The 26,137-nt window shown below is 45.4% G+C and overlaps 1 protein-coding gene and 1 non-coding gene across 3 annotated transcripts in view; both read right to left on the reverse strand.

The window, feature by feature from the left end:
- Nucleotides 1–18,972, reverse strand: part of LOC147662038 (uncharacterized) — a 213,735-nt gene extending 194,763 nt beyond the window's left edge. Inside the window, exons 1-2 of one of the 2 annotated variants that reach the window (XM_086951158.1) lie at nucleotides 18,690–18,972; nucleotides 18,068–18,194 (exon numbers count right to left, since the gene is read on the reverse strand). In XM_086951158.1, coding sequence (XP_086807284.1) covers nucleotides 18,068–18,194; nucleotides 18,690–18,725 — 163 coding nt within the window. In that variant the 5' untranslated portion in view covers nucleotides 18,726–18,972. The remainder of the gene's footprint in view (nucleotides 1–18,067; nucleotides 18,195–18,689) is intronic. The other variant, XM_086951159.1, reaches the window with a different exon arrangement.
- A 1,785-nt stretch (nucleotides 18,973–20,757) lies between these two features.
- LOC147662039 (small nucleolar RNA snR60/Z15/Z230/Z193/J17) lies at nucleotides 20,758–20,841 on the reverse strand. The gene has a single exon (XR_015305993.1). It is a non-coding gene; the product is annotated as a small nucleolar RNA snR60/Z15/Z230/Z193/J17 (small nucleolar RNA).
- Between the last annotated feature and the right edge of the window lie 5,296 nt (nucleotides 20,842–26,137).

Below are 26,137 nucleotides of genomic sequence, written 5' to 3' on the forward strand. Positions count from 1 at the left end.
CCTATACACAAGTTTGAGGAGTGGAAAAAAGCATGGGAGGAGGGCACACTAAAGGAAATAAATAGGGGCACAATCAAAGAATGGGATCGGTTTGCTCACAATCTAGTATTATATATACAAGGAGGAAAAACAAATAAAGTTAATTTTTATACTAGGCATAACCTTGGTTATATCCCTACAATCCGTGAAAGTGCGAAATAAGTGCGAACCAAACGAAGGATTTACCTGAAAACTGGCCTAACTCGAGACAAAAAACTCCTTCAGGAAACAGCAAAACTACACTCAAAGCAAGTTTGGATCGAAAAACTGAATCAAATTGAAGCAAAATGGCTAAAGATCTTTGGATTGTTGAGTCCCAGCAAAACACAAGAGTTCTGGAAATACCTCAACACCCTAAACCAAGGGAGCACGCTGAGGGAGAACTCAATTGACTCTGACATCTGGACAGCTCATGTGATATCCTTGTACCAAGAGGAAGGTAGCTTAACTCATCCAAATATAGACCTGGACAATGCAACCCAACTGACCAACCTCAAGAACTCTCCAAATATTGCGAAGCAGCCGAGTTCATCAGAAAAAAAATTAGTCAACACAATTTTTAAAAAAATCAGACCCAATGGGGCGCCGGGACTTAATGGACTGCCAGGCTCCCTGTTCAGGGAAGATACAAACTTCTGGACTGAAAACTTGACCATGTTATATGCCGAATGTCGAGCAACAGGGAACGTCCCGGACTCATGGCGAGGGTCACTTCTGCACCCTATTTATAAGAAAGGGCCGAAATCAAACCCACAAAACTACCGCATGATTGCTCTCCTTGACATTGAGGGAAAGGCCTACGCAAGCACTTTACTAGCGGAGCTTTCAAATTGGGTCAGAAAGAAAGGCCTTCTGCCCTTCTACCAAACAGGGTTCAGACCAGGAGCCCCAACAGTGGACAATATCATTGCGCTCTCATACCTAACATATAAGGCAGTGGCACGAAAATCTCTTCCCATCTTTGCCTGCTTTATCGACTACACTGCAGCCTTTGATGGTGTCGACCGCTCTATTCTCAGGCAGAAACTGGCAAGCTGGAACATCGACCCCCTTCTATTAAAAGCAATCATATCACTATATTCAAGAACGTGGGTCAGAATTAAACTGTCAAATACAGCAGCCACAGAGAAAATTGACACCAATCGCGGCTTGAAGCAAGGATGCGTTTTAGCCCCGATGTTATTCAATTTATACACCGCAGACATGGGCAAAGCTTTGACTGGAGCATCACTAGCAACACCCCGGCTTGGGCATACTAAGATTCAATTATTGCAGTACGCCGACGATTTGGTATTACTTGATCACACCAAAATCAGGCTTCAAAAAGCTTTACCATCCCTGGGCAATTATAATACAAAGAATAAACTGATCGTGAATGCAGCCAAATCAAAAATAGTAATATTTGGTTATTTTCCGAAGAAAAAAACTGATAAAATGGAGAATAGGAAAGTTGACGTTGGACAGTACACAACAATATAATTACTTGGGGGTATGGTTAAGTGAGACAGGGCGCCCGGGAGTTCATTTGGACAAAATACGGACAAAAGGGAAATGCATCTCATACGCCCTTGGGAAGTTGCATGCCACTCTACACAGCCCCACGACAACAGCAATTCGAAGAGTATTAAGGGCGAAGCTAATACCATCATTGAACTATGCCCAGCAGGCCTTCCCAGGAAAACTATCAAGCACTCTGGAAAAAATTCCTTGCTCGGCGTACAAAAAGCTATTCCATCTACCTTCCTGCACCAGAAACACCTTAGTGCGGCTTGAATTCGGCCTGTCACAACAAAAACTTGAGGAACTGGCCTTAATGAGTAAATACTACTACCTCACTACCGCGGCACCAGAAAACTCTTTGAAATTTAGTATAAAGAATATCTTTCTGGAAGCAGGGAATCCGTGGTCAAACAGTCTCTCCTCCGCCAAAGAAATTTTGAATCTTGCAGTGGATAATTGGGATCCCGAGTTAATCAACTACGCTGCCATTAAAAGCGCAACAAAAAAACAAGTCCGGCTTTGCTCGCGCACAACTGATTTGGAAGCACTGGAATTAAGAGGCTTTCATGAGTCTCTAAAACTCCTGCAGTTGATACAGACCTCGAAACTCCATCTTACCCAAGCGGTGGGAAAACAAGCAGTAAACAGGATTTTAGCACTCAGATTACATCCTCTCCCTCTTAAAGACCTTTATTCCACGGGGTTATCTGATATAACCCATTCTGAGTGCCGCCTATGCAACTACAGACAAGAGAGTTTTGCACATTTCCTATTCTGCTGCCAGGGGTTGTCTTCCGAGCGCAACCGCTACCTAAAGCCAATTCTACTTAGACAAGGAATTAGAAAAATAAAGGAGGCCGTCAACTATCTATTCACAATGGAAACAGTGAAAGATATGGCTGTGTTCAGTAAATTCATTCAACAGGCACGCCAGAAACTGATGGCCCCGCATAGCTAGGCCACCGGTCAATTACCTTATAATTATCGAGACTCACCAGCCCACATAGAAATGGACTAATGAACCTTTTTTAATTGTGTCTTTGATTTTATCTATTTTTAAGTTTGTTCTTTTACTTCGGCCTGACAATCATGTTTATTTGTAGTTTGAAGCCCTATTTTAATGGTTTTGAGTAACCAAAAATAAAGTTTTATTCATTCATTTATTCATTCACCTTGCGAGTATGCACACTGCATTGCGTCCCAAAGGGCAAACAGCACACATCCAAGATGATCTTTACATTCTAATGCACACCTAACATATGGTGAGGCACAGCATGCATTGCAATCGTTACTCATTGCACATCCAAAGAAAGAGTAAACAGTTACATTTACAACAGTGTGCCTTAACCAAGAGAAGGCAATACAGACTGTAAGGTTCTGCATGAGTGAGACAGAATGAGACAAATAATAAAGTGTGAGGGAGAGAAAGAGAGAGAACAAGACAGAAGGAAAGAGAGAGAGAGGGGAGGAGAGACATGCATGCATCAGTACAAAAGACTCACAGAAGAAATGCATGCAGTAGTGTAGAAACCTATGAAATACATATTAGCATAGAGATACACCTGAAAAATGTGGCGCATACAGTGAAATACAGAAACACTGAAATCTCACTCACAACATAATGCAGACACATGCAAAGATACATAGGTGCATATTGTCAGTCAGAAACAAATTAAGGTGCTGGAGAGACCGACATGGAAAATGCATGTCATGAGACCTCCCAAAAGGCATTCCAAGGGTATTCACAACACAGCATGGCGTTAAACCTGAAAACACATTTCTTCAGATTATATCTGTGACTTTAAAAAAAGTGCCAGCTGTTCCTGCCTATCCGACTTGCCCCTTCATTGCGGATTGAGTCGCTGTTCTATGTAAATCGCACCCATACCTTTTAGTGCAAGCACTATATAGAACAGTTACATATATACATGAATAAATCTTGGTGCTATTTGCAAAATGCAATGAGTAATTCAATGTAAATTGCCATTGTCCACGCTATTGCTCCCTGACCATGGACACTTTCACTGGATCCTTGAGCTCCTTATTTTTAAGAAGTAGACCTAAATGCAACAGTTGGGACCATTAGCTTCTGAGTTCTGGCAAATCATTAACTAATGAATACAGGCAATATTGCTTCTTCCCTACAGATTGCATGCCAACTGAAAATATGGGTGTAAAGGGTGAACAAATAAATGCTAATCTACCCAAGCAACATACTGGAACACAGTGTTGAAGAGTTAGTAGGACATATTTTCTTTTATAACTGAACAAAACTTAATGCAGTGATGGACCCCTAGGAGTCACACTGAACACCTTCTCCATCCCTAGAAACAAGAGTTGTTGGATTGCTATGCACATCCATCTCACATGTTCCTAGCTCTTTAGGATAAACATGTATTCTGCTCTCCCTGGCTATCTGGCTCTATCTCCCTTTCTGTTTCCTTTCCTCATCCTATCTGCCTCTTTACCTGGAACTCACTTCTTGGCGCTTTGTTGACACGCAAGGGTGGAAAACAAGCGCCATCCTATGCTGGGAGACTCACCAGACCCCGCTATCACCTCTGATTAGAGGCTTGGCGACCACTTTGCAAGAGTCCTACATGGTATCCCTTATACACTAACCTACTGAGCAAAAGCATGGCTAACCAAATGGCATCAGTCCCTACTAAATATATCAAGCCTGATAGCTGTGGGCTGGTAGTTGATGGATGGAGATGATGGATGGAGCTCTGAAACTTTTCAGACACTCAACCCCAGTCACAGATCTGGGTTGAATCCATCATCGTTCTTTAGCTCACTTCGCCTCCTCAGTTCAGACCCAGCCATATGCAAATCAGTCTTGACTCTGTGCCTCATGGGAACAGTCCAGCCCGAATTGCCAAGCCAGGTCATCCCTGGACCGGAAACAAGCATCCTAAGACGGTTTCAGAGTAACACCCCTCTTTTGCCTTTGTCGCCCTAAGTGGGAAGGGTTTGCCCAGACGTGGGTCCGATGCTCCCTGCCCCACTGGATTCAAGCTAGCCTTGTTGATGAGGGGTGATGCCCCGAAACCGGTCCCAAGATGCTTGTTTCCTGTCCAGGGAGGACCTGGCTTGGCAGTTCGGCCTGGACTGTTCCCATGAGGCACAGGGTCAAGACTGATTTGCATATGGCTGAGTCCAAACTGGAGTAGCGTGGTGAGCAAAATAATGATGGATTAAACCCATACCTTTGTGACTGGGGTTGAATGTTTGCATTGTTTAGCATTCTGTCCATCATTTGTCCCAATTGCTGGTAGTTCTTTTTAGTTCCTGATTCACAAAGATTGGTATGTGAGTGTCATTTACTCCTGACTTATGTCAGACTTATTCCTTAGTAACTAGGAGTACTTTACACCTTCTCAAGGAAAAAGCTATGTTATTCTGGCCCTTGGACATTTTCAAACACATGTCTGGTCAGCACGGCTTCTGAGGATCCTCGCCATCTGTACAAGCCACCTCTGCCCATCTGCTCCGGGTGGCTACTATGCTGGCTTTAAGTCCTGGTTGAAGTAAGCTATCTCTAGGCTAAGGACCAGATGTAGGGAGGCTATTACCGGTCCGTAACAGCCGAAATTAACGAATTTCGGACGTTACAGACTGGTAATAGGTTTTTCTGATGTAGGGTCCGAAATTAACGATTAGGTAATTTACCGAATCGGTAATTTAGGGAATCGGTAAATTACCGATTTCTTAAATACAGATTCGGTAAATTACCAAATTCCTAATGTAGGGAGCACTTAAATGAGTGCTTATCCCATGTTAGGATTCGTCATTAACACCCCAAAAAGCAATTTTATGCACATTGCTTCAGTGCCATGTTGCAGACATACATGCCTGCAACATGTGCACCCATACACAATTGAGGGGTGCAACAGGGTGTCAAAGTGACGCCCTGCCACCCTTCAATGTTTTCCCCCTTTTACCAAATCGGTATTTACCGATTCGTTAAATACCGAATCTTAACGATTCGGTAATTTTAACCAAATTATCTGCTACATAGCATTTACCGATTTGAAAATACCGAATCGGTAAAATTCGGTATTTTCGAATTGGTAAATGCTATTTACCTACATCTGGCCCTAAATTCCTTATTTAATCTATTACACTTCTGTGTCTGTTGTGGGATACACATACGTACCCAGCACTACCATGATATCTGTATTCACCAATGCAACCGACCCCGAGCCAGTCGTCTTCTCCTATAGACACATTTCTTACAATAGTACTGTATAATGCCATTAGCAGTGGCGGTTCTACCATGGGGGCGTTTGGGCGCCGCCCCCCCTGCTTTCTCGCCGTGTGAGAAGAAGGCAGAAACAAATGGTAGTTATTTATTTATAACTACCATTTGTTTCTGCCTGCCTTTCTCGCACGGCGAGAAAGCAGTCAGCAGAACAGAACTTCCTCCTTGTTACCCGAGCCTCAGGGCAGGGGGAGTGGCTTGGGGGAGTGGCTTGCCCACTGTTGTGAATACGGACTGTTTGGACAGCCTGAGAGGCTGTCCAAACAGACAGTTTTAGCAACAGTGGGCAAGCCGCTCCCCCAAGCCTCCTCCCACTCTCCGGTCTGCAGCATGCAGACCGAGAGGAATGACGTTTTTAGGTCAGCCGGCCGAACCAATCAGCGCCGGCTGCCATGGAGGGGAGGGAGGCTGCCTGCAGCCTTCAATGACGAGAGCCCACACGACCTCGTGACCAGGACGGCGGGACTCGAGTCTGCACTGCAAGCCAAGGTAAGGAAATAATTTGAATTCTGGCGGTTTAATTAGTTAATTTCCCTTTCTTTCTCCAAGGTGTTTGAAACATTATGACCTCAAAAATGCGCACGATAACTTCCTTGAAAAATTTGCAACACGTTTAAGTTATGTTAGAAAGAATTCGGCTCACTTTTTGCCACTTCTTTTCAGGGTAAATACTACTGGGTTTAGGAGATTTGATTCAGCCATTTGCCCACCAGCTGCTGTTCAGTTTATGCACTCTAGTGAGAAAGTTTACGTGAACGCATTTGTTAAGTGTTTCGATTAAACGCTTGGCAGGAATCCAGCGCGGGGTTACTTTGAAAGTAATCACACATTGCCACAATTATTCATGACTTTTTCTTGGCACGAGGCCCACTAGTCGAGATGGCACATTTATTTATTTCCGTAGCATCATACAAAAAATGCTATAATTGAGCCCCCACCAATGCCAGCTTTCACCAAAATAGTTTGTTTTGCCTTGTGTGCGGGTTTTGGGAGGGAGGGCAAGACTAGGAGGCGCACGTTACATGCATTTTTTTCTTGAATTACTGTGTATGAAAAGCAACAACATTACAGCTGCCACACCCTTACAACTCTCTTAGGGAGGAAACGTAACTTACGCTTTCTTATGGATAGGGCCACTGGAATGATGAAATACTGCTTCTGCGTCGTTTACCACATAATTGCGACATAACTATTTTCTTGTCCCGCTCCATGTGGTTCAAAACGATCGCCCCAGGATCACAGAGTTTAGTGACATAGTGAAGCCGGGATGAGAATTAAGCTATGATTGTTCCAAGGCTTATTATGTCATCTCAGTTTGCTGTACTCGAATTAAGCACCCTGTACACAACATTTACTTAATGCTTTATTTATTTTATGTTTTTTAGCTCAACACATTATTAGTAATGATGACGCATTTGGGATTCTCTCGTGCCTGCTGGTTCTGCTCCTGGGCATAATTTTAAAATATGCAAATCTGGTCATGACGCATTTGGGATTCTCTCGTGCCTGCTGGTTCCACTCCTGGGCATAATTTTAAAATATGCAAATCTGGTCACTTAAAATGCTGTGAATGCCTTTTCTTTCAGAATTCTGCTGCGATCACGCTGTTTATAGTATTTCTTTCTGCAGTTCGCTGAGTGCTCCCCTATTTCTTCGTATGTCTCATTGACGTCAGTAAGCTGTTCTGTCCCTTCACTGACATCGGTGGGCTGCCCTGGCCCCTTACCCCTCACTGGCATCAGCAAGCTGCCTGCCTCTCTTCATTGACGCCACTAAAGAGAATTATCAATGCACGGAGAGAACACAGGATGGGACACTTGTTCATAGAGAGCACAGGTCCTCCCTCAAAGTATATGTCATAAATTGAGTGTGCAGTTCTGAAGTAATGATCCTTATCACCTTATTCTGCAATAGGAGCAACTGAAGTCACCAGAAGTGTACCCTTTAGAAAGCACAAGTTCTCACCCACCAAAAGGTGTCAAGCTTCGTCATCGGGCTGGGCTCCTTGTCGGGCTAGCGCTGCAATGCCCAACAAGCCCCTCTCAAAGGGCCATCAAAAAGACCGGTGAGCAAATTTATTGCTTGCATTGCATTCAGGACCATAGAGACTTGTAGGCCCAAAGCAGAGACTACTGGTAGGTCAAATGGCCACCAAATAGTCCTTACCCCTTCATTGGTCCCCTGTGTCCCAGTCATCACAACGTGAGGCGGTCCCATCCACCCCATGTCTTTTACCACGTGTAAAGAACAAGTCCTACCGCTATGTTCATGGGCTTAAAGCTCCTCCTCCTGAGTGCCAGCACTGGGCCTAGCTTCAAAAACATAACAATAGAAAGGTTTCTGACGCTAGGCCTTGGTGACACACAGTATGTATTGCTCAGAGGTGCGTGGCACTGGCAGGGCCTATCTCCAGAAACATTTCTATCTGCAATTTGTTCTGACATCCCTTTATGAATGTAATAACTGCACTTTCACAATTGCTTATTAACCTTCTTGCTCCTCAAATTTGCTTGAAAATGAACCATTTACCCACTCTTTTTTTCAAAATGTTCTCAAGGAGAAAACTCCCCTGAACCACCCTTAAGATGTTCGGGCGTGCTCGCTGCACTCACTTGCCACGGTGCACGCCGACAGAAAGTTTACGCCCCACCACTTTCAGATGTCACCAGCCACCACTGGCCATTAGGAATCAATGTATAGAGTTGAATTTTCACATTCATGATGTCATCTGCCAGAGGTAGCACACGCTAGATCAAGATGAAGGGGAATATTCTTTGTCAGGCACCAGCACTACTAAATCGAAGGTACTACATTTCGGTATTGCCTCCCCACCTGCCTACACTGATAAAATGTAATTTGGCATACCATCCTGTTCCTAAAAGCAGTCTCATGCAACAGCAACTTCAAAGAATACGGACTGTGTTTCTACGTGTTATTTTCTGTACGTTAGAAGTACGGTGATAACATTGATTATTTTTCTCATATGTCCAAAGGCTAGTGAGGTCTGTGATTGGACACCTATAGTTTAAAGTAAGGAGTGAAGTCCCAAATAATTGCTGGATGCTAATAATCGCCCTTCAGATCGAACACGCCTAGCAAACTAGGAGATATTATGGCCATCACAATGAAAGTAGTACATTGTGGCAAGTGGCCTGTCCATTAAGGGACATCAATGACAAAATGTGTGGTTTTCTTTGCTGGAGCACATTGTAAAAAAAAATTGCAAAGCACGTATAATGTGCACTAGGCAAGCACAGCATCCCTAAACCTCTTAAACTGTGATCCGTGGCAGTTGGTCCATTGGAGAAAGTTCCAGTGGACTTCTAGGGCCCATTGATGCTGGTGAACACCTGCAGCTAGTGATGGACGAATATTTCACATTTACTGAAGATGCACCTCTACCGAATACATCTGCCAACTATAGTAATACTAGCATATATTACACCCTCAAATTAGTTAACGGGTTTTAGTGAGAAACATGCTAATCATATTGCCACCTTCCCTTCGTGGGCTCCATCATTGTAAAATCACTATTTGAGGCAAGAAGCAAACTGCATTGTGGAACTCTTCATGGCCACTTGAAAAAAAGGTGTTCCAAATTGCAAGGTTAAGAGTAGAGCACAGGAGTCTCTGTCTAATCGTGGGGCACTACTTAATCACACGACACAGCACTATTCAGAAAGCCTTGTGAAAGTGCTGTTTGTGAGGAGGATTGGAACTCTTATGTCTCTGGTGTCACATGACAAACCTTCAGATCAGAAGGACATACTTCAGAAGGGCACAGGAAAAGGCAAATAGGAGAATTTGTTGACCCGAAGAAACAAGCATTGGCATAGCCAATAGGTCTCGCCTTTGGGATTTTATGTGTTTAGCCAGAACATTTGGCTATGTTGTAGAGCATTGTGGCTTCTGTGCATCATGTTGACTAGTTATAATAAAAAGTGATACCTTTATACAAACCAAGGCGACATTATACACTACTGAACAACCTGATTAAAAAAAGATTTTAACATAAAAAATGTCTTCTAGTTTTTTGGTACTTGCACTGCTGGCAACTTCTTCCTGTCTGTTCTCATGCTTTTTTGCTATATTTTTTTTTGTTATGGGGGAGCGGGACATAAATAAAGAGGGAGTAGAGGTTGGAAAACAGTAATTTAATTACAACACGAGCAGCGGATGGACACTAGGGGAGAATCAACAGATGCCAGATTCCGAGGGCAGACTGACGTGATGCTCAGGTGATGCTTAGGTGGTGCACTGATGCAAAATGGTGGTGGTGAGTGATGTTTGGTGCTCAGGTGGTGCCACTATATGGTGTTGATTGGAGGTACGTTGTGGATTGTAGAGATTAAATATGGTGTTTTGTGTGTAATTATGTGGTGTGTATTAGAAATGTGTGAAGTTGAATTGTGAGGCCTGGCATTGTGATGTTGAGTGAAATTATGCTTAGTGAAATTGTGTCATGGTGTAGAGTGCATTTATGTTGATTGGTGGTATGTGGCATAGAGTGCATTTATGTGGAGCATATTTATGTTGCATTGAGAAGAGTGTAATTATGTGACGTGTAATTATGTGGCACAGAGGTATTATGTGGAGTGTATTTATGTTGCATTGAATAGTGTAATAATGTGACGTGTCATTCTGTGGTATTGAGTGGTATTATGTTGAGTGTATTTATGTTGCATTGAGTAGAGTGTAAATATGTTGCGTGAAATTATGTGGCACTGAGTGGTATTATATGGAGTATATTCATGATGCATTAAATAGAGTGTCATTATGTGGTACTGAGAGGTATATGGGGTGTATTTATGTTGCATTGAGTAGAGTATAATTATTTGATGTGTAATTATGAGCAACTGAGTGGTATTATCTGGAGTGTATTTACCTTCCATTGCGTAGAGTGTAATTATGTGGTGTGTAATTATGTGGCACTGAGTGGTAATATGTGGAGTGTATTTATGTTGCATTGAATAGAGTGTAATTGTGACGTGATTTTGTGGTATTGAGTAGTATTATGTGGAGTTTATTTATGTTGCATTGAGTAGAGTGTAATTTTGTGGCGTGTTATTATGTGGCACTGAGTGGTAGGTGGAGTGCATCTATGTTGCATTGGGTAGAGTGTAATTATGTGGCATGTAATTATGTGGCACTGAGTGGTATTATTTGGAGTGTATGTTGTATTGAGTGCAGTGTAATTATGTAGCATATAATTATGTGGCACTGAGTGGTATTATGTGGCAGGTATTTATGTTACATTGAGTATAGTGTAATCATGTGGCACGTAATTATGTGGCAGTGAGTGGTATGTGGAGTTTAGTTTTGTTGCATTGAGTAGAGTGTAATTATGTGGCGTGTAACTATGTTGCACTGAGTGGTATTTTGTGGAGTGTATTTATGTTGCATTAAGTAGAGTAAAAATGTGGCGTGTAACTATGTTGCACTGAATGGTATTTTGTGGAGTGTATTTATGTTGCATTGAGTAGAGTGTAATTATGTGGCGTGTAATTATGTGGCACAGTGGTATTATGTGGAGTGTATTTATGTTGCATTGAACAGAGTGTAATTGTGTGACGTGTAATTGTGTGGTACTGATTGGTATTATGTTGAGTGTATTTATGTTGCATTGAGTATAGTGTAAATATGTGGCGTGTAATTCTGTGGCACTGAGTGATATTATGTGGAGTGTGTTTATGTTGATTTGAGTATAGTGTAATCATGTGGCGTGTAATTATGTGGCACTGGGTGGTATGTGGAGTTTAATTATGTTGCATTGAGTGGAGTGTAATTATGTGGCGTGTAACAATGTCGCACTGAATGGTATTTTGTGGAGTATATTTATGTTGCATTGAGTAGAGTAATTATGTGGCGTGTAACTATGTCGCACTGAGTGGTATTTAGTGGAGTGTATTTATGATGCATTGAGTGGAGTGTAATTATGTGGCACTGAGTGGTATTATGTGAAGTGTATTTATGTTGCATTGAGTAGAGTGTAATTATGTGGCTCGTAATTATGTGGTACTGATTGGTATGTGGGGTGTATTTATGTTGCATTGAGTAGAGTGTGAAGATTAGTATTGTAATTTATAAAATGCAAGTAACAAAAAAATCTCTGTGGCAAAAGCAGTTACCCACTAAACTATCCACATGAAATAGTATCTGTGATATGCAGAATATACGTTCTTTATAGCAGGCAAATAAACACTCTGTGCTGCTAGTGAGTCAAAACTTGATATGCAGAATATACGTTCTTTGCAGCAGGCAATTTAACACTCTGTGCTGCTAGTGAGTCAAAACTTGCAATCGGCAAAACTTATATCTCTATCCATTAGGAAAATTAACCATCATGTTATCTTTGATTTACTGAAGAAGTCAGTGACAGAGCTAGGTAAATACTGGCTACTGCCTCGGGCTGGTATCTTTGGTTGTAGTCTGTGGAGTCGCTCACTGCAGACAGCTGCTCTGACAGTGTTTTGATATGCTGGAGACAGGAGTAAGTTACCGGTCCAGAGAGGGCAGGCAGGCACAGAGACAGGGATGAAGCTGATCCATCTGCTGCTATAGTTTGAAGTCATGGTGAGAAGGTATGGCGTGGCACACGTCTTCAGAGCTGTGCCCTGTGCCTTTAGACAATTTGCCCCCACTCTGAGCTTGAATGGCATATGAATGGCATAGCCCCCGGCGACCCCCCAGAAGCAGGGGAGGTCAGCACCTGTCAAGGAGGCCACGGAAGCACTTTAATTATTAATTCTGCTTGTAGTAGCAGCAATTCCTGGGGGACTTGGCTAGCTGCTGGAGTAATTTCAAATGAAAACATCCTGCTGCTGCACAGCCTGAACAGAGCAGAGCATTTTAGTGAAAGTCAATGACTGTCACTGTGTGCAGGAGGCAGAATCTGCTCAGCGTGGCTGGGCCCAGTACTTGCGTGTTAGAGGCTGAGGCCAGTCCTGGCCACAGCAAATTTGTTTTTCACACTCTGCGCCGGCCCTAGCGAAAAGATAGGGTCAAAAAGAAAGTTCAATAAGTCACCATAACTAGTCCTCAGTGCCGGAAGCTAAGAACACTGAAAAACGGCAGGCGATAAAAGGTGGCTACTCCTTAAACAAGTATGGACAGTGAGGTGGGGCAGCAAAACATTTAAAATAAAAAATCCAAAATCACAGCCAGAGGACAGGAGAGGCAACTGTGGGCAGAAAACACAAATAAGAAATGCAGCAACATTTGTATTTAAAAAGTACCTGAAGCACAGCATGAGCAGTGGAGAGACTAATTAAGCGGATTCAAAGTGTGTTAGCGTACATGGGAGGAGGTGGGAGGGACGAAGCTGTAAGGAACTGTAATTACATTGTTGAGCAGACCTTTTTATTAGTTGCCGTGATCCGGCAACCACGTTTTTTTAAATACAACCAGTCGCCATGATATTTTTACATTTCAATCGCATTTATGCTTTTCCAACTGCTTGTTTAAAAAAAATGCTGCATCTGGATCACGGCGACTGGTTGAGTTTGAAATAGAACTCAAGTTTGAATTGTAATAATGCAATGCTGCCAAATGTGAGCACTGAAAATAGCAAGTGAAAGTGCAGCCCACATAAACACAGAAGATCAAAGGGAACATTCCAAAACTGAAGACTGGTCTGAAAGCAACTAATAAACAAGCGCAGAAGCTGTAAGGAACTGCATTTACATTGTTGAGCAGACTTTTTTATTAGTTGCCGTGATCCGGACACCACGTTTTTTTAAATACAACTAGTCGCCTTGATATTTTTACATTTCAATCACATTTATGCTTTTCCAACTGGTTGTGTTGTCAGTGAACCCGCGAGTGGTGTGCATGCGCGCACAGCAAAGACGCTAGAAGAAAAAAAAAAAAGCCTGTGAGTGGTGCGCGCGCGTGCACTGCAAAAAATTTTACGAATGCAGCAGGCACAGTGCGGGGCCGCTGCCCGCTCCCTAGGCCAGGGGAGAGAGAAGGCAGGACATGCACCCGCCTTTGGCCAATTGCCTGCTGTCTTTCTTAGAAAGACGCAGGCAAAGGCCAATAGCGTGTGAGCAAAAAAAAGCACACGCACAAGCGTGTGGTCCGAGTTGGAAGTCTTTACTAGAAGCCTCGCAGAGCAGCGTATGTGCTCTGGCTCAGGCGAGACCTAAAAAGCAAGAACATTTGTATATGACTAGGGGATATGATGCTGGGCAACTTTTGTGGTATCTTCTTATAGAAAATCCACATCCACATTTTTTATCCTGCAACCCTCGCCCTCAGCTCAACACTGGTGTGAAGGCTGAATGGTTATGGTGGGAAAAGAAAAAATGGTCTCCCCATGAGGAAGATCTCTTGCTACTTCGCAACCTTCATCAGGGAACACTGTATTTTGTAATTGCAAGAAGAACAACCACTGGCAAAGCCAATAGGTCTCACCTATTTGAGAGCTATTGGCAATGTGTTTTTAGCCATGTTGTACACAATTGTGTCTGCTGTTCAGCATGGAAAAAATGAGTGGAGTAGGGCTGGTGGGGTGAAGTGAGGAAGATTGGGTTAGACTGGGGTGGGCTATATTAGAGTGTGGTAGATTGGAGTGTGGTAAATTGGGGTGCTTTGGGGTAGGTAAGATTGGGGCAGATTGTGGTGGGGTAGATTGGAATGAGGAAGATTAGGGTAGATTGGGATGGGGTAGATTGGGGTGGGGAGATTGGGTGGGGAAGATTGGGGTGGTGTAGATTAGGGTAGATTGGGATGGGGTAGATTGGGGTGGGCAGATTGGGGTGGGGGTGATTGGGTGGGGGAGATTGGGGTTGTGTAGATTAGGGCAAATAGGGGTGGAGTACATTGCAGCAGGTTGGTGTAGACTGGTGTGGGATACATTGGGTGGGGTACATTGGAGGTGTTACTTAGGATTGGTGTACATTGGAATGCGGTAGATTGGAATAGGGTTGATTGTAGCGGAGCAGAAGGGAGTGGGGTAAATTGAGGTAGATTGTAGTGGGGTAGATTTGAGTAGCTGGAGAGGATTAGGTTGGGGTAAACTGGAATGAGATAGATTGGAGTGGAGTAGATTGTGTGAGGTAGATTGGATTGGGGTAGGTTGGGAGGGGTAGATTGAGGTGGGGTAGGTTGGGTGGGGTAGAATGGAGTTGGGTAGACTGGGGTATATTGAAGTGGGGTACATTGAGGATGGTTGGAATGGGTAGATGGGTGGAGTAGATTGGAATTGGGTAGATTAGAGTATGGTAGGATGGGGTAGGATTGGGTGGGGTAGATTGTAGTGGGGTGGAGTGCGATGGGATGAAGATGGGAAGCTGCAACAAGTGGAGGAAAGAGGAGAAGCAGTGACCTGAAGATGGAGTGCAGTAGATTGGAGTTGGGGAGACTGAGGTAGGATGGGGATGTTGGATTGAGGTGGGGTAGGTTGGGGCAAGGTAGAATGGGGTGAGGTAGATTCGGCTAGACTGGGACGGGGTTGATTGTAGATTGGAGTGGGATATGTTGGGGTAGATTGGGGTGGGGTATATTTGGGTGTGGTAGATTGGAGTTTGGCGTATTGGGGTGGATTGGTTGTGGTAGATTGGGGTAGACTTGGGTGTGGTAGATAGGGGTAGGTTGGGTGGGGTAGATTGGGGTAGGATAGGTGGAGTAGAATGGTGTGGAGTACATTGTAGTAGGGAAAATTGGGGTAGATTGGAGGGGGTAGAATGTGGTAGATTGGATTGGGGTGGATTGGTGCAGATTGCAATAGATTGGAGGGGGTAGTTTGAGGTAAATTGGAGTGAGGTAGATTAGGGTGGATTATAGTTTGGTAGATTTGGACAGATTGCAATAGATTGGAGTGGGATAGTTTGAGGTAGATTTGAGTGGGTAGATTAGGGTGGATTGAAGTAGGGTAGATTGGAATGGGGTAGATTGGAGTGGGGTAGAGAGGTTTAGATTGGCTCTTGTACTGCCCCAGCGCAGAGATATCCCTTCGGGGATATCTCTAAATTAAATTAAATTAAATTGGAGTGGGGTATGGAGTGGGAGATTGGGGTAGACATAAGTGGGGTAGATTGTGGTGCATAGGAGTGGGGAACATTTGAGTACAATGGAGTAGGGTAGATTGGACTGGGGTATATTGGAAGGGTGGTAGATTAGGGGACACTGGAACGGGGTAGATTGGGTGGTGTAGATGGGAGTGGGATAGACTGGGGTAGGATGGGCGGGGCAGGTTTCAGTGGGGTACAATGGAGTGGGGTAGATTGGGGCAGACTGGAGTGGGGAAGATTAGTGTAGGGTAGAATGGAGTGGGGTAGATTGGCGTTGGATAGATTGGGGTAGATAGGAGTGGAATAGTTTGATGTAGATAGGAGTGGGGTAGATTTGAGTAAACTGGAGTGTTGTAGATTGAAGTGAGGTAGCTTTTAGTGGGGTAGATTGGGGTGGATTGGAGTACGGTAAATTGGGGTAGATTGTAGTGGGGTACATTTGAGGGGCTAGATGGGGTAGACTGGAGTGGGTAGATTGGGTGGGGTAAATTGGCATGGGGTAGAGTGGGGTAGGGTGGGTGGGATTTAGGTCGGGGTAGGTTGGGGTGGGTTGGGTGGGGTAGATTGTAGTGGGGTATATTGGGGCAGACTGGAGTGGGGTGCAGTGCGATGAAGAATTGGAGCTGTGGAGGAAAGGGGAGAAGCAGTGTCATGAAGACAGAGGAACAGTAGCGTGATGAAGAGGGGGGGCAGCGGTGCCATGAGGAAGTGGGAGCATTATTGCGATGAAGTGCATGTTCCTCTCTATTATCAATAGCTGTGTAGGTAATTTGTTTTGAAAAGTGAAAAAAAAGACTTTTTTAGCCCAGGGCACATTCTTCCCGTTGCAGGTACACGAGGAAAACCCCGATTATCCAGTTTCTAATGCTTGGGAGCTGTTTTAAAAATAGGTATTTTGATAACAAAACACATTCATTTTGTTATTTTTTTTTATCTTTCCATAAAGTCTGTGGTTCTCCAGGCGAACAACTGCAATATTGACAAATTCTGTTTCACTGCATTTCTGCTTCACTTTTTACTAGTCCGAAACTACAATGTCGAGAAATCCTTCCAGGGTTCATTTGCATTCCCATAATGCCATGGGCTCTAACTGCCGATATGCTCGGCTTTTATCTTTTAATGGTCTTCAGCCACACCAGCGATATGTTTGAAAATTTCCAGAAGAAGGAGGTGGGGGGAAGGAACATTGAATGTCGATTCAGTGGCATTTAATTGTTTGTTATTGAAAAAGAAAAAGGAACGGAAGCTAAGTAGCGTGCACTAGTTTAGAGTGTGTAAACACAATTAAAGGGCGGTGGGTGTGGGAGATGTAAAGAAAAAATAGACAGGGGGTGAGACAGAAAAAAAGCAATACAAACGAGGAAAGGAGTGAGTGGAAACCCAAGCACTTGTATAGAGTGTGTAAACACAATTTAAAAAAGTAGCGCCAAAAAAACGGGAGCAGAGGTTAGACAGACGTACTTGGTCCATGCTCTAATGGGAGGGCCAAACACAAGAAGAGGCAGGACGCATGCATGCCATGGCAGACTGAAGAGAAAGATATGAGATTGATGTTGCAGATAACAAATGGTAAGCCTGTGGGCAGGGTGTAGCCTACTAATAATATGTCTTGAAGATACTTAAAAAGCTGTCTAGCCCAGAACTAACAATAAGAACCAGAGAGCCCGCTTGATGAAGGTACTTCTTCTGTTGTCTCGACACCAGGACTCCACAACAATATCCTATCGTCCAAGGACATGAGTCCCCGTTGTACTTCATATTCCATACTTCAGGCTTCTCCAATTGTCAGTCCACTACTCAGTTGTCCTGTCACCAGTGAAAGACACCATGAGAGTCACGGACCTACTCCTGTGGTTGCTAACCATATAGTGGGGAGAAGTGGTGCTGTCGCTGGCAGTGCATTTTGGACCCTCTGATGTTAACATGCACCAGTGCACAAGTTCTGCTCAGTGCACACTGGAGCACAAGGACAAGGCTAGGAAAATACAACGCTAAGCTGCAGAAGTAAAGGACGTGTTTCAGTATGTCTCTAGGGACAATGTGGTAAGTCTGATTTTCACTTTAGTTAGCACTGCAAACAGTTATAATAAAGTTTAAGGGGATCTCTAGCACCAGTAATTCAACAGTATTTACTTTCAAATGCATTAATGTCGTTTCAAAAATATAAAATTAAAATACAGTTAGAATCCTGAGCCGAATTCAAGCAGAGTTTTTCCAAGACTGTATAACTCTTTAAAAAGTGTAACATTACCAAGAGAGGTCAAGACTTGCTGAATTTCCTTCATCACATTTCTGTAAAGTTCCTTCTGCCACTCGTCTAAAAGTTTCCATTCCTCTTTAGAAAAACACGCAGCTACATCACGGAATGTCATTGGTGCCTTGAAGAACAATATGTAAACATATTTAGCAAAGTCAAGTGAAACATACTGTATTTGCATGTAAAATTGGACATTGTTTCCACTAGTTTCAAAGAGCCACTCTATGAATATTATTATGACACAGGATGCAAGTTTTGAAGCTAAAACTAGTTTGTACATTTTCGGATTTAACATTTTTGAAGTAATAAATGAAAGACAGAGCCTGACTGGGAACGCTAGCACAACAGTACAACTCAATCTTCTTTGTTCAGTTACCCTACATTAACATTTTAACACGAATACATTTGTAAAATACACATCTGATGTTCAGTAGTCGGTGCTACTGACGTCATGAGAAATACTTTTGAAACGATTCACAAATTACAGAGCTGAGAACTCTGGTAAAGCCGCTTCCGTAGATATACTGGATTCGCTAATTACGGTATCATGAGAGGGCACTTTTAGCACAGTAATTGAACTCCTGCAAACAAACATTCCTTTCAAATAATTACTCACCTTATCCGCACCCGAATGGACCCTTTCTCCTTTCATCTTTACTGTACTTTTTTAGGGGGAAAACGGTGAGTTTAAGGTGCAATTGTGCCCTTTGAATGTGAGGAGGGACGACCAGGTTCCTACCGCTTAAGTGACTAACCCAGGAAGAACAACACCTATAAAGCAATTCGCCTTCCTACACCGAACTGCCTAGAACGAACAAATAAGCGAGACAGATATGCATTTTGTTCTGCAGTGCCAAAAATATGAGTCCACACAGTTGGCAGAGCCTGTCTATTGTGACAGTTGCTGGTAGTAAGTGCGCATGCTCCGAGAAACTGCACTGCTCTTCCGGGCTTGCTCCTTGAGAGACATTCTGGTGGCTTCGGTTACACGCGGTACAGGCTCGGTGGTAATCAGATCAGAAACCTCGGTATTCAGGCAGTTATGCGTATTCACAAGTAAAGTCCAGCCTAAAACATACAATATTCGTTTCTCGCTACATTCTTTCTTTGCTTCGAGTTCTGTACATGATATATTCCCGCATGCTATGAGGGCACTTCCGGTTGCTCTGCAGTCTACTGGGGCGGACAACTTCCTATTACTTCGCAAGACACCGTGCGCCTAGACATCGAAAGATGCTGTTGGTGAATGAGAAATTTCCTAGTTCGCAGGAAGGAAAGTTTCAATTCTATTAAGGACCCAGGTCCAACAGGATTACTTTAGAAGCCATCCCAGAGTCATTGAATAATCATACAACTACTCTAGAAGCAGGGCACAAGTCCTAAACAAGCATTTACAATGCAATGGTCTCGGCAATATTATAGGTAGAGCTATTGGTATTGCTCATTATTTTTTTATCTTTTTTCGTGATATAGTGAGGTCGTGAGATAGAAATAGATAGAGTAAGGTAGTGAGATAGAGAGCGAGTAAAGTTGTGAGGTAGTGTGTTTGAGAGTGATGTGGAATGCATGCTAACAATAAGCAACAAACAAACATGCTACAAATACCTCCCACCCCAAGACCGGCACTTACCTCTCATGCCTTTGATCAGCACGCATAAGCTGTCAGGAGAAACAAGAACAATCTATCCCAGGCTCATTAGCGCTCGTTCAACTGCCCATGATGGACCTGGCATAAAAGGCAACAGTTTCCTGATACACCGCAAAGCTCTCCAGGCACAAGAGAAACAAGAGCGGCGACCTCATCAGCGGGAGGGGGCGGGAAAAAGACACGGACAGCGGGAGGGGAGCACCCCTGGGAGTTGGTGGGCCCGCTTTGGCCTGTCTCCATTGAGAGAGCCTGCTGTCACTTGGGAGCAGGCCTTGGGTTAGAGGGATCCCTCAGAGGCTGCAGCGCCTTTTGTAAAGTGATATCCTCCAAACACATTCCCAAAACCCCAAACAGGAGGTGAGGAAGGACCAGGGCACCAGAGCGAACAGGCAAGGCCCAAGCTAGTTAATGGGGCTTTAAGGGGGAACAGAGGCCCGGACTGGGATTTGAAGTGCTGAAATCCGGATCACAGTTCACCAAAACAACCACTCGACTCGACTTTTAACATGCTATCAAAAGCAGAGAGGGGCAACACCGGATAAAAAATACCAGAGAGCTTCAAAGAGCAAGCAAAAAATGGCATTCCAAGGACACCACAATTTTCTTCCATTTTATTATAAAATAAAAAGGTTATTTTCCTTTGGGGATATCCAGGGCCCAGATGGATGAGTTGGTGCATTCTGAGCTTTTAACATCGTTTGAAGGTTATTCAATAATGAGTTACATATCTTCTCATTTAAAAAGCTTTTTTTCTCTTTATGAAATACTCCAATACTTACTAAAGCATTTTTTGTTAAACCTTTCAATTGAAGCCTCTGTACATCCCTTCTTCCATTTCTTGGAATTTAGTGAACGATGTCATAATAATAAATATCGCATCTTGCAATTTTCAGGTTAAGTTTAGTGTGCTATAAATTGTTTTGGGATAGTCTGAATGTTCATATTAGGTTTCTTGCTTTTGCCACCTAAGCATTTGAGGAAAGAAGACAATAAGCGGGCATTTTGAACGGGTGACCCCAAACTACAAAAAAAGGATTGCATACATCAGATAGGAGCGAAAGACAAGAGCTCTTATTCACCACTGTTCATCTGCTGAACTATGTGATCATCATGATATCGATCTCGGCGCAGACCCATCGCGTGCTACTATAATGCAGTACACACTAACAGTACTACATGCAGGGCACCCTCTAAGAAACACAAAGGAATCCTGCCTGAGAAGTCGTTTAACTAGGGCAGAGGCTAGCACGCAGCACATGCCCCTCAAGCGATTTATGAAGTTTCATGCAAAGCTCTCTGGTGATAAACGTGTACTTCTGATAGTGTGACTTGGCTAAAAACGATTAAGTAAAATTACATGCCTTTCATCAACAAAATAACCATATCAATCTAGTGAGGAAAACAAACTGACACGAGAATTTAAACACCTTATTAGGATTGTATTGTATGCTTATGCTTGTATATTTATGCTAGTTTGCAGTGCTTGTTCTGTACGCTCCGCGCTGATCTGTTCTGCCTGCTTATGCGTCTACTTGAGCATTGTACGCTGCAACACCCCAAAATGCGGCACAACGGGCTTGAGTTGTTGTACCAAGTTACCGAAGGACACGTGATCGGAGGACACAGGGTCCCGTGTGTGGTTGTCGGTACGTCCGGATGTGGCAATCATAAGGTCCAATACATTTATATGTGTGATGATTATGAACCAAGAATCCCACACTGTTCTGATGAAATTGCTGAAATAAGAGCAATGAAACATGTCGGCACTGGCACTTTGAACTTGTATGGTATATGAAAACCCATTTCTAATCCGGAAGGCTTGCAGCACCAGAATAAAGATTGAGAGCTAGCAACCCTTACCACAAATCGTTTTTATCCAGCTTTGGTTGCACTTTATATATTGGTTTTTGTTGGGGGTTGATGTCAGGAATATCCAGGTTGCGCCTACATTGCTGAATACTCGTGGGTGCAAGCGCTTGGAGAATGGACACGGGAGTTAGACTACAACTCCCAGACACCCCGGTGAAGGGGAGTATTTGTACAACCTAAACACGCTTCCTGTTGCGTGTAATTCGTTTTGGTTCCGGGAACCGTTTGAAGACGCTGTGTGGCCGCTTGTCGGCTATCTGGGTCTAAGCCCGTTCGTATCCCGTGTTGCCCGTGTGACCCAGGTAGGATCGGAATTGCTGCAAGCGCCAAGCTGTTCACGGGCGGGCTTTCCGTTTCGCTGTGTTTCATTAACTTTTACGAGAGCGGAGCGCGGTGGTTAACAGCCACGCGTTGCCGTTCTATCTTCACTGGAGTGCTGTAACTCTGAGGAATGCATCGAAGGGTTCTGCCCTTAAAAATACTTCTTTCCTTGTTCTTGGGGGTTAACAGTCCGCGGAGCGTGGTGATGGTCGAAACCACACGTTACCGTGCACTGTATTGTTTCCGGCCATACACCTTTTGTTTTGACTTTCAGGAGCGGGGTGGATTACTCGCTATTTGGAAATACCAGCATTTACTCTGATTTTGTTCTGGCTCCTTCTGGGGAACACCGTTGTGCTTTGTTATTTTCCTTATGACGTGTAGAGCGGAGTGTGGTGGTTCTTGCATCCCACGCACTACCGTTTCTGCAAATAAGGAAACTGTATAATTACCTGAACATCATTGGATCTTATTTCTTGTTCTGTCCCAGCCAGGAGCTGTGTGTTTAGTAGAATCCAGTTCCCCAACCCTCTTGCATTCTGTCATGGTATGTTGGATATAGGGGCATGAATCAGGTGGTCTATGTGTCATAGAGTTATGCCTTGTCCCTGACCTGTGTTTGTGTTCCAATAGGCTTCATTGAATGACAAGAGGTGATTGAAGTGTTTTCGTCCAGGCTGGTTTTCAACCATACCATAAGGTACTTAGGTTTCATTTAGTGAGATCATATGAGAGTGGAATGTCGTCACTTAAGTGTTACTAAGTATATGTTTTGTCGTTTCAGGTTTATCCCTTTCCCAGTTGACCCTTCCCTGTTCTTTTTATCCCTCGCCTAATGGTTCAAAACCTCTGTGTGATTGTACAAGAGGGTTTGTGACATTTGGAGGTGGACCCTTATAAGCATCAATCGGATTCCGTGGAGCAGATCTGGACAGAATTACACTCCCACGAATATAGCTCTGCCCGATCTGGTTGTGCTTATAATGGCGACTTTGAAAGATGTGCTTCAGGCCTTGGTGATGGTTCAGCAAGAGCTAGCTCCTTCCAAAACAAAAGCAGCAGCTTTGAGGGATAAGGTAGACAGATTGAGTCAAAACCCTTTTGATGCGTCCTCTTAGCAAGTACAGGTCACTGTCCCCCCACCCATTCCGTTGGCTAGTCCAGAACGTTATTCTGGCGATCCGACTAAGACGCAGGGGTTTTTAACGCAGATAATGCTTCATTTCTCCTGCAAACCGGCCTCTTTTCCAAACTGTTGGACAGGCCACATGAAGGGCTTGCTCCCTCCCCGCATGACAGGGCCCGAGCCCCGGCCCTCCAGGTGTTACCCACAGAAGCAACCCGCACCCCGTCTCATACGGGACTCCTGCCCCCGGACATCTCTGCATCATGGGGCCGAACCACTACCGGCTCCCTCGCCCGGCCCGGCCGCCATCTTGGACACTGCACCACGAGGCCGCGTGGCCTCAGCTCGACCCTAACCCTGGGCCTGGCCAGGCCCCGACATCCCGGCACCACCATCCACCCAGGAGGTGAACGGACCACTTGGCAGGTCAATGGGAGAAAGAAGTGTCGATGGCTCTCCCCCGCCAGGTGCCGATCGCCCCCCAGCTCCCCCGGGCGCTGGCTCCACCCCCCTGCTGGGTGTCTGGACTCCCTCATCCCGGACCTCCCGACCTCCAAGTGCGAGGGTCCGGACATCAAGGGGCGCCAGACCTATAACTGGGGCAGCTCCAGAGCAGGAAGGCAGATGTATCCTGGAGTCGAGAGACACCGTGAAGAACTCATCCTTGACGGACTACTGGCGCTGCCGTAGCCCTGCCTTGCGCACTATCGTCTTGCCTGCTGGCGCTGCCGCAACCCTCTGAATCCTTCATCCTCGTCGGGACCTGCTGGCGCTGCCGCGGACCGTTGTACTACCACCTTCACCGGGACCTGCTGGCGCCGCCGCGGACCGTCGCTACCTACGATCATCCCGGGACCTGCCGGCGCCGCGGCCCGTACATCTAGAACGCCGAGCTCTAGGATTGTGAGCTATCCATCATATCATCACATCTGCCAGATTGGTAACAAGACTGTCCCGCTACCCCCTTCCCATCCAAGAGACTAGAATCGAGGGGACCCCTGAGTCCAGACCTCCTTGTACCATTCTACCGTACTTTAAGATTGCTTATAAAGAACGTAAACCTTATCTTTGTGTGGTGTCCTTCTGTGGGGGGGGAAGTTACTCGTCTGTACGATCGCTGGAGACGGCTCTCCCCGGAGACCTCTCCTCTTGTCCTCGGCCGACCCTCCTGGTCCGTCTAACATTGGTGGCCAGCGGCGCGATCCGAATCAATGCGTAATCGTACAGAGAGTAGCTCACCCCACAGCAAAACCACAATGACAACCAAAGAGAGCGGATCCACCGAGAAATTCCAGATGGAGAAATTGGAAGAGTACAGCCATCGTGAATTGAAACAATTCTGCATTGAACTAGGCATTGCTACCACCGGTCTGAGTACTAAAGACGATTTCAAGCACGCCATTGAGTCGTGGGCAGAAACCGGGGCCGTCAGACCCCCGGACCAAAACATTGCAGCATCAGAGAGGAACACCACGGCTCCCGAGGAGCGAAGAACGGGTCTCTCGCAGGAAGAGATCCAAGAAAGAGAAAAAAACAGACTACATGAGTTAGAAATGGCCCGGCTCAAAATGGACGGTGAACTCAAATTAGCCGAACAAAAACTGAACCTAGAACATCTGCGGCTCCGAGAAGAACGGGAAGAAAAACAGAGGCAGAGAGAGCTCGAAGAAAAGAGATTAGCGTACGAACACAAGCGCAAACTAGCAGAAATAGACCTACGGAAGCAGAACAAAGAACTGGGGGTGCCCGAGCAACCGCACACCCCAGGAGCGACAGAAAAGAAAGTACACATCCCCAAGGATGTCGTTCGAGAATATTTCCGAGATGACGACATACAACAGTGGTTCAAGGCCTACGAGATCGCCATGACCTCCCACCGGATCGATCGAAGTGACTGGGGAGCCGGTCTATGGGGGAGGTTCGTCAATGAAGGCCACGATGCCCTGTTACAGCTCCCAGACCATCTGATGACCTCCTATGACCACATGAAGGCTGCCCTCCTCACCCGATATGGGCTCACACCCGAAATGTACTGCCAGAGGTTCCGAGACTGCACCCGGATCCCGGGTACAACTTGGGTGGAATATGTAAACTATTTCAGCCGAGCCTTCGAGGGTTGGATCAAGGGGAGCCATGTAACGACCTACGAGCAACTTTTTAATCTCATGGTGTGGGAGCACCTCTCTAACAACTGCTTCGTCGAGCTCAGGCAGCACCTCCTCGACAGTAAATTGACTGACCCACGGCAGCTCGCCGCCGAGGCTGACCGATGGGAGAGCACTCGAGTAGGCCGGAGTGGGCCGCACGAACAGAACCGGAACAACCAAGGTCAGCACCCTCCCCGAGGAGGAGGAGGAGGCCAGGGACGAGGAAGAGACACCGTCCCGGCCGCTCCCGCTGCCAGCACCCCGCCCCCGGCTAACCGGGGCAACCCCCCGGTGCGCCCGGGGTTCCGAACCAATGTCACGTGTCACCGATGCCAGCGAGTAGGCCACTACGCCAATGACCCGAACTGTCCACAGAATCAAACTCCGAGACCCCGCCAGGTAGCTGCCGCCGCCCTGGGGGGAGAACAAATCTCCGAAGAACAGGAAGAATGCGAACAAGAACCACAAGAATGGGAACCAGCCGCCATGGTTCTAGCGTGCCTAGGGGGAAGAGACATGGTCCCGCGGGCTCCCCTACCCGCCAACACCAGAAAATATAGTCAGTGGGTGAACATTAATGGGCGCAGGGCCGAAGCACTACGTGACACAGGGGCCAGTGTGACGGCCGTCCGCTGTCACCTGGTGACCCCAGAACAGATCCTGCCGAACATTCTCTGCCCCGTCCGTTCGGCCGACAATTCGGAGAGCCTATGTCGGATGGCCTGCGTCCCCTTCGAATTGGGAGGAGTCTCCGGCATGTTGAAGGTGACGCTCCGAGATGATGCCCCCGTGGACTGTCTCCTGGGGAATGATCTTGAGAGTTCCCCGTGGGCCGCCGTCGAGAGGAGAGAGCACCTGGGGATGTTAGGCCTCCCGGACTGGGCATGCGTCACCACCCGGTCCATGGCCGCCCGTACCATCCCCCGACCAGAAGAACCCGAATGGCCAGCACC

This window comes from Lissotriton vulgaris, unplaced genomic scaffold, assembly GCF_964263255.1.
Source record: "Lissotriton vulgaris unplaced genomic scaffold, aLisVul1.2 SCAFFOLD_241, whole genome shotgun sequence".
Lineage (NCBI taxonomy): Eukaryota > Metazoa > Chordata > Amphibia > Caudata > Salamandridae > Lissotriton > Lissotriton vulgaris.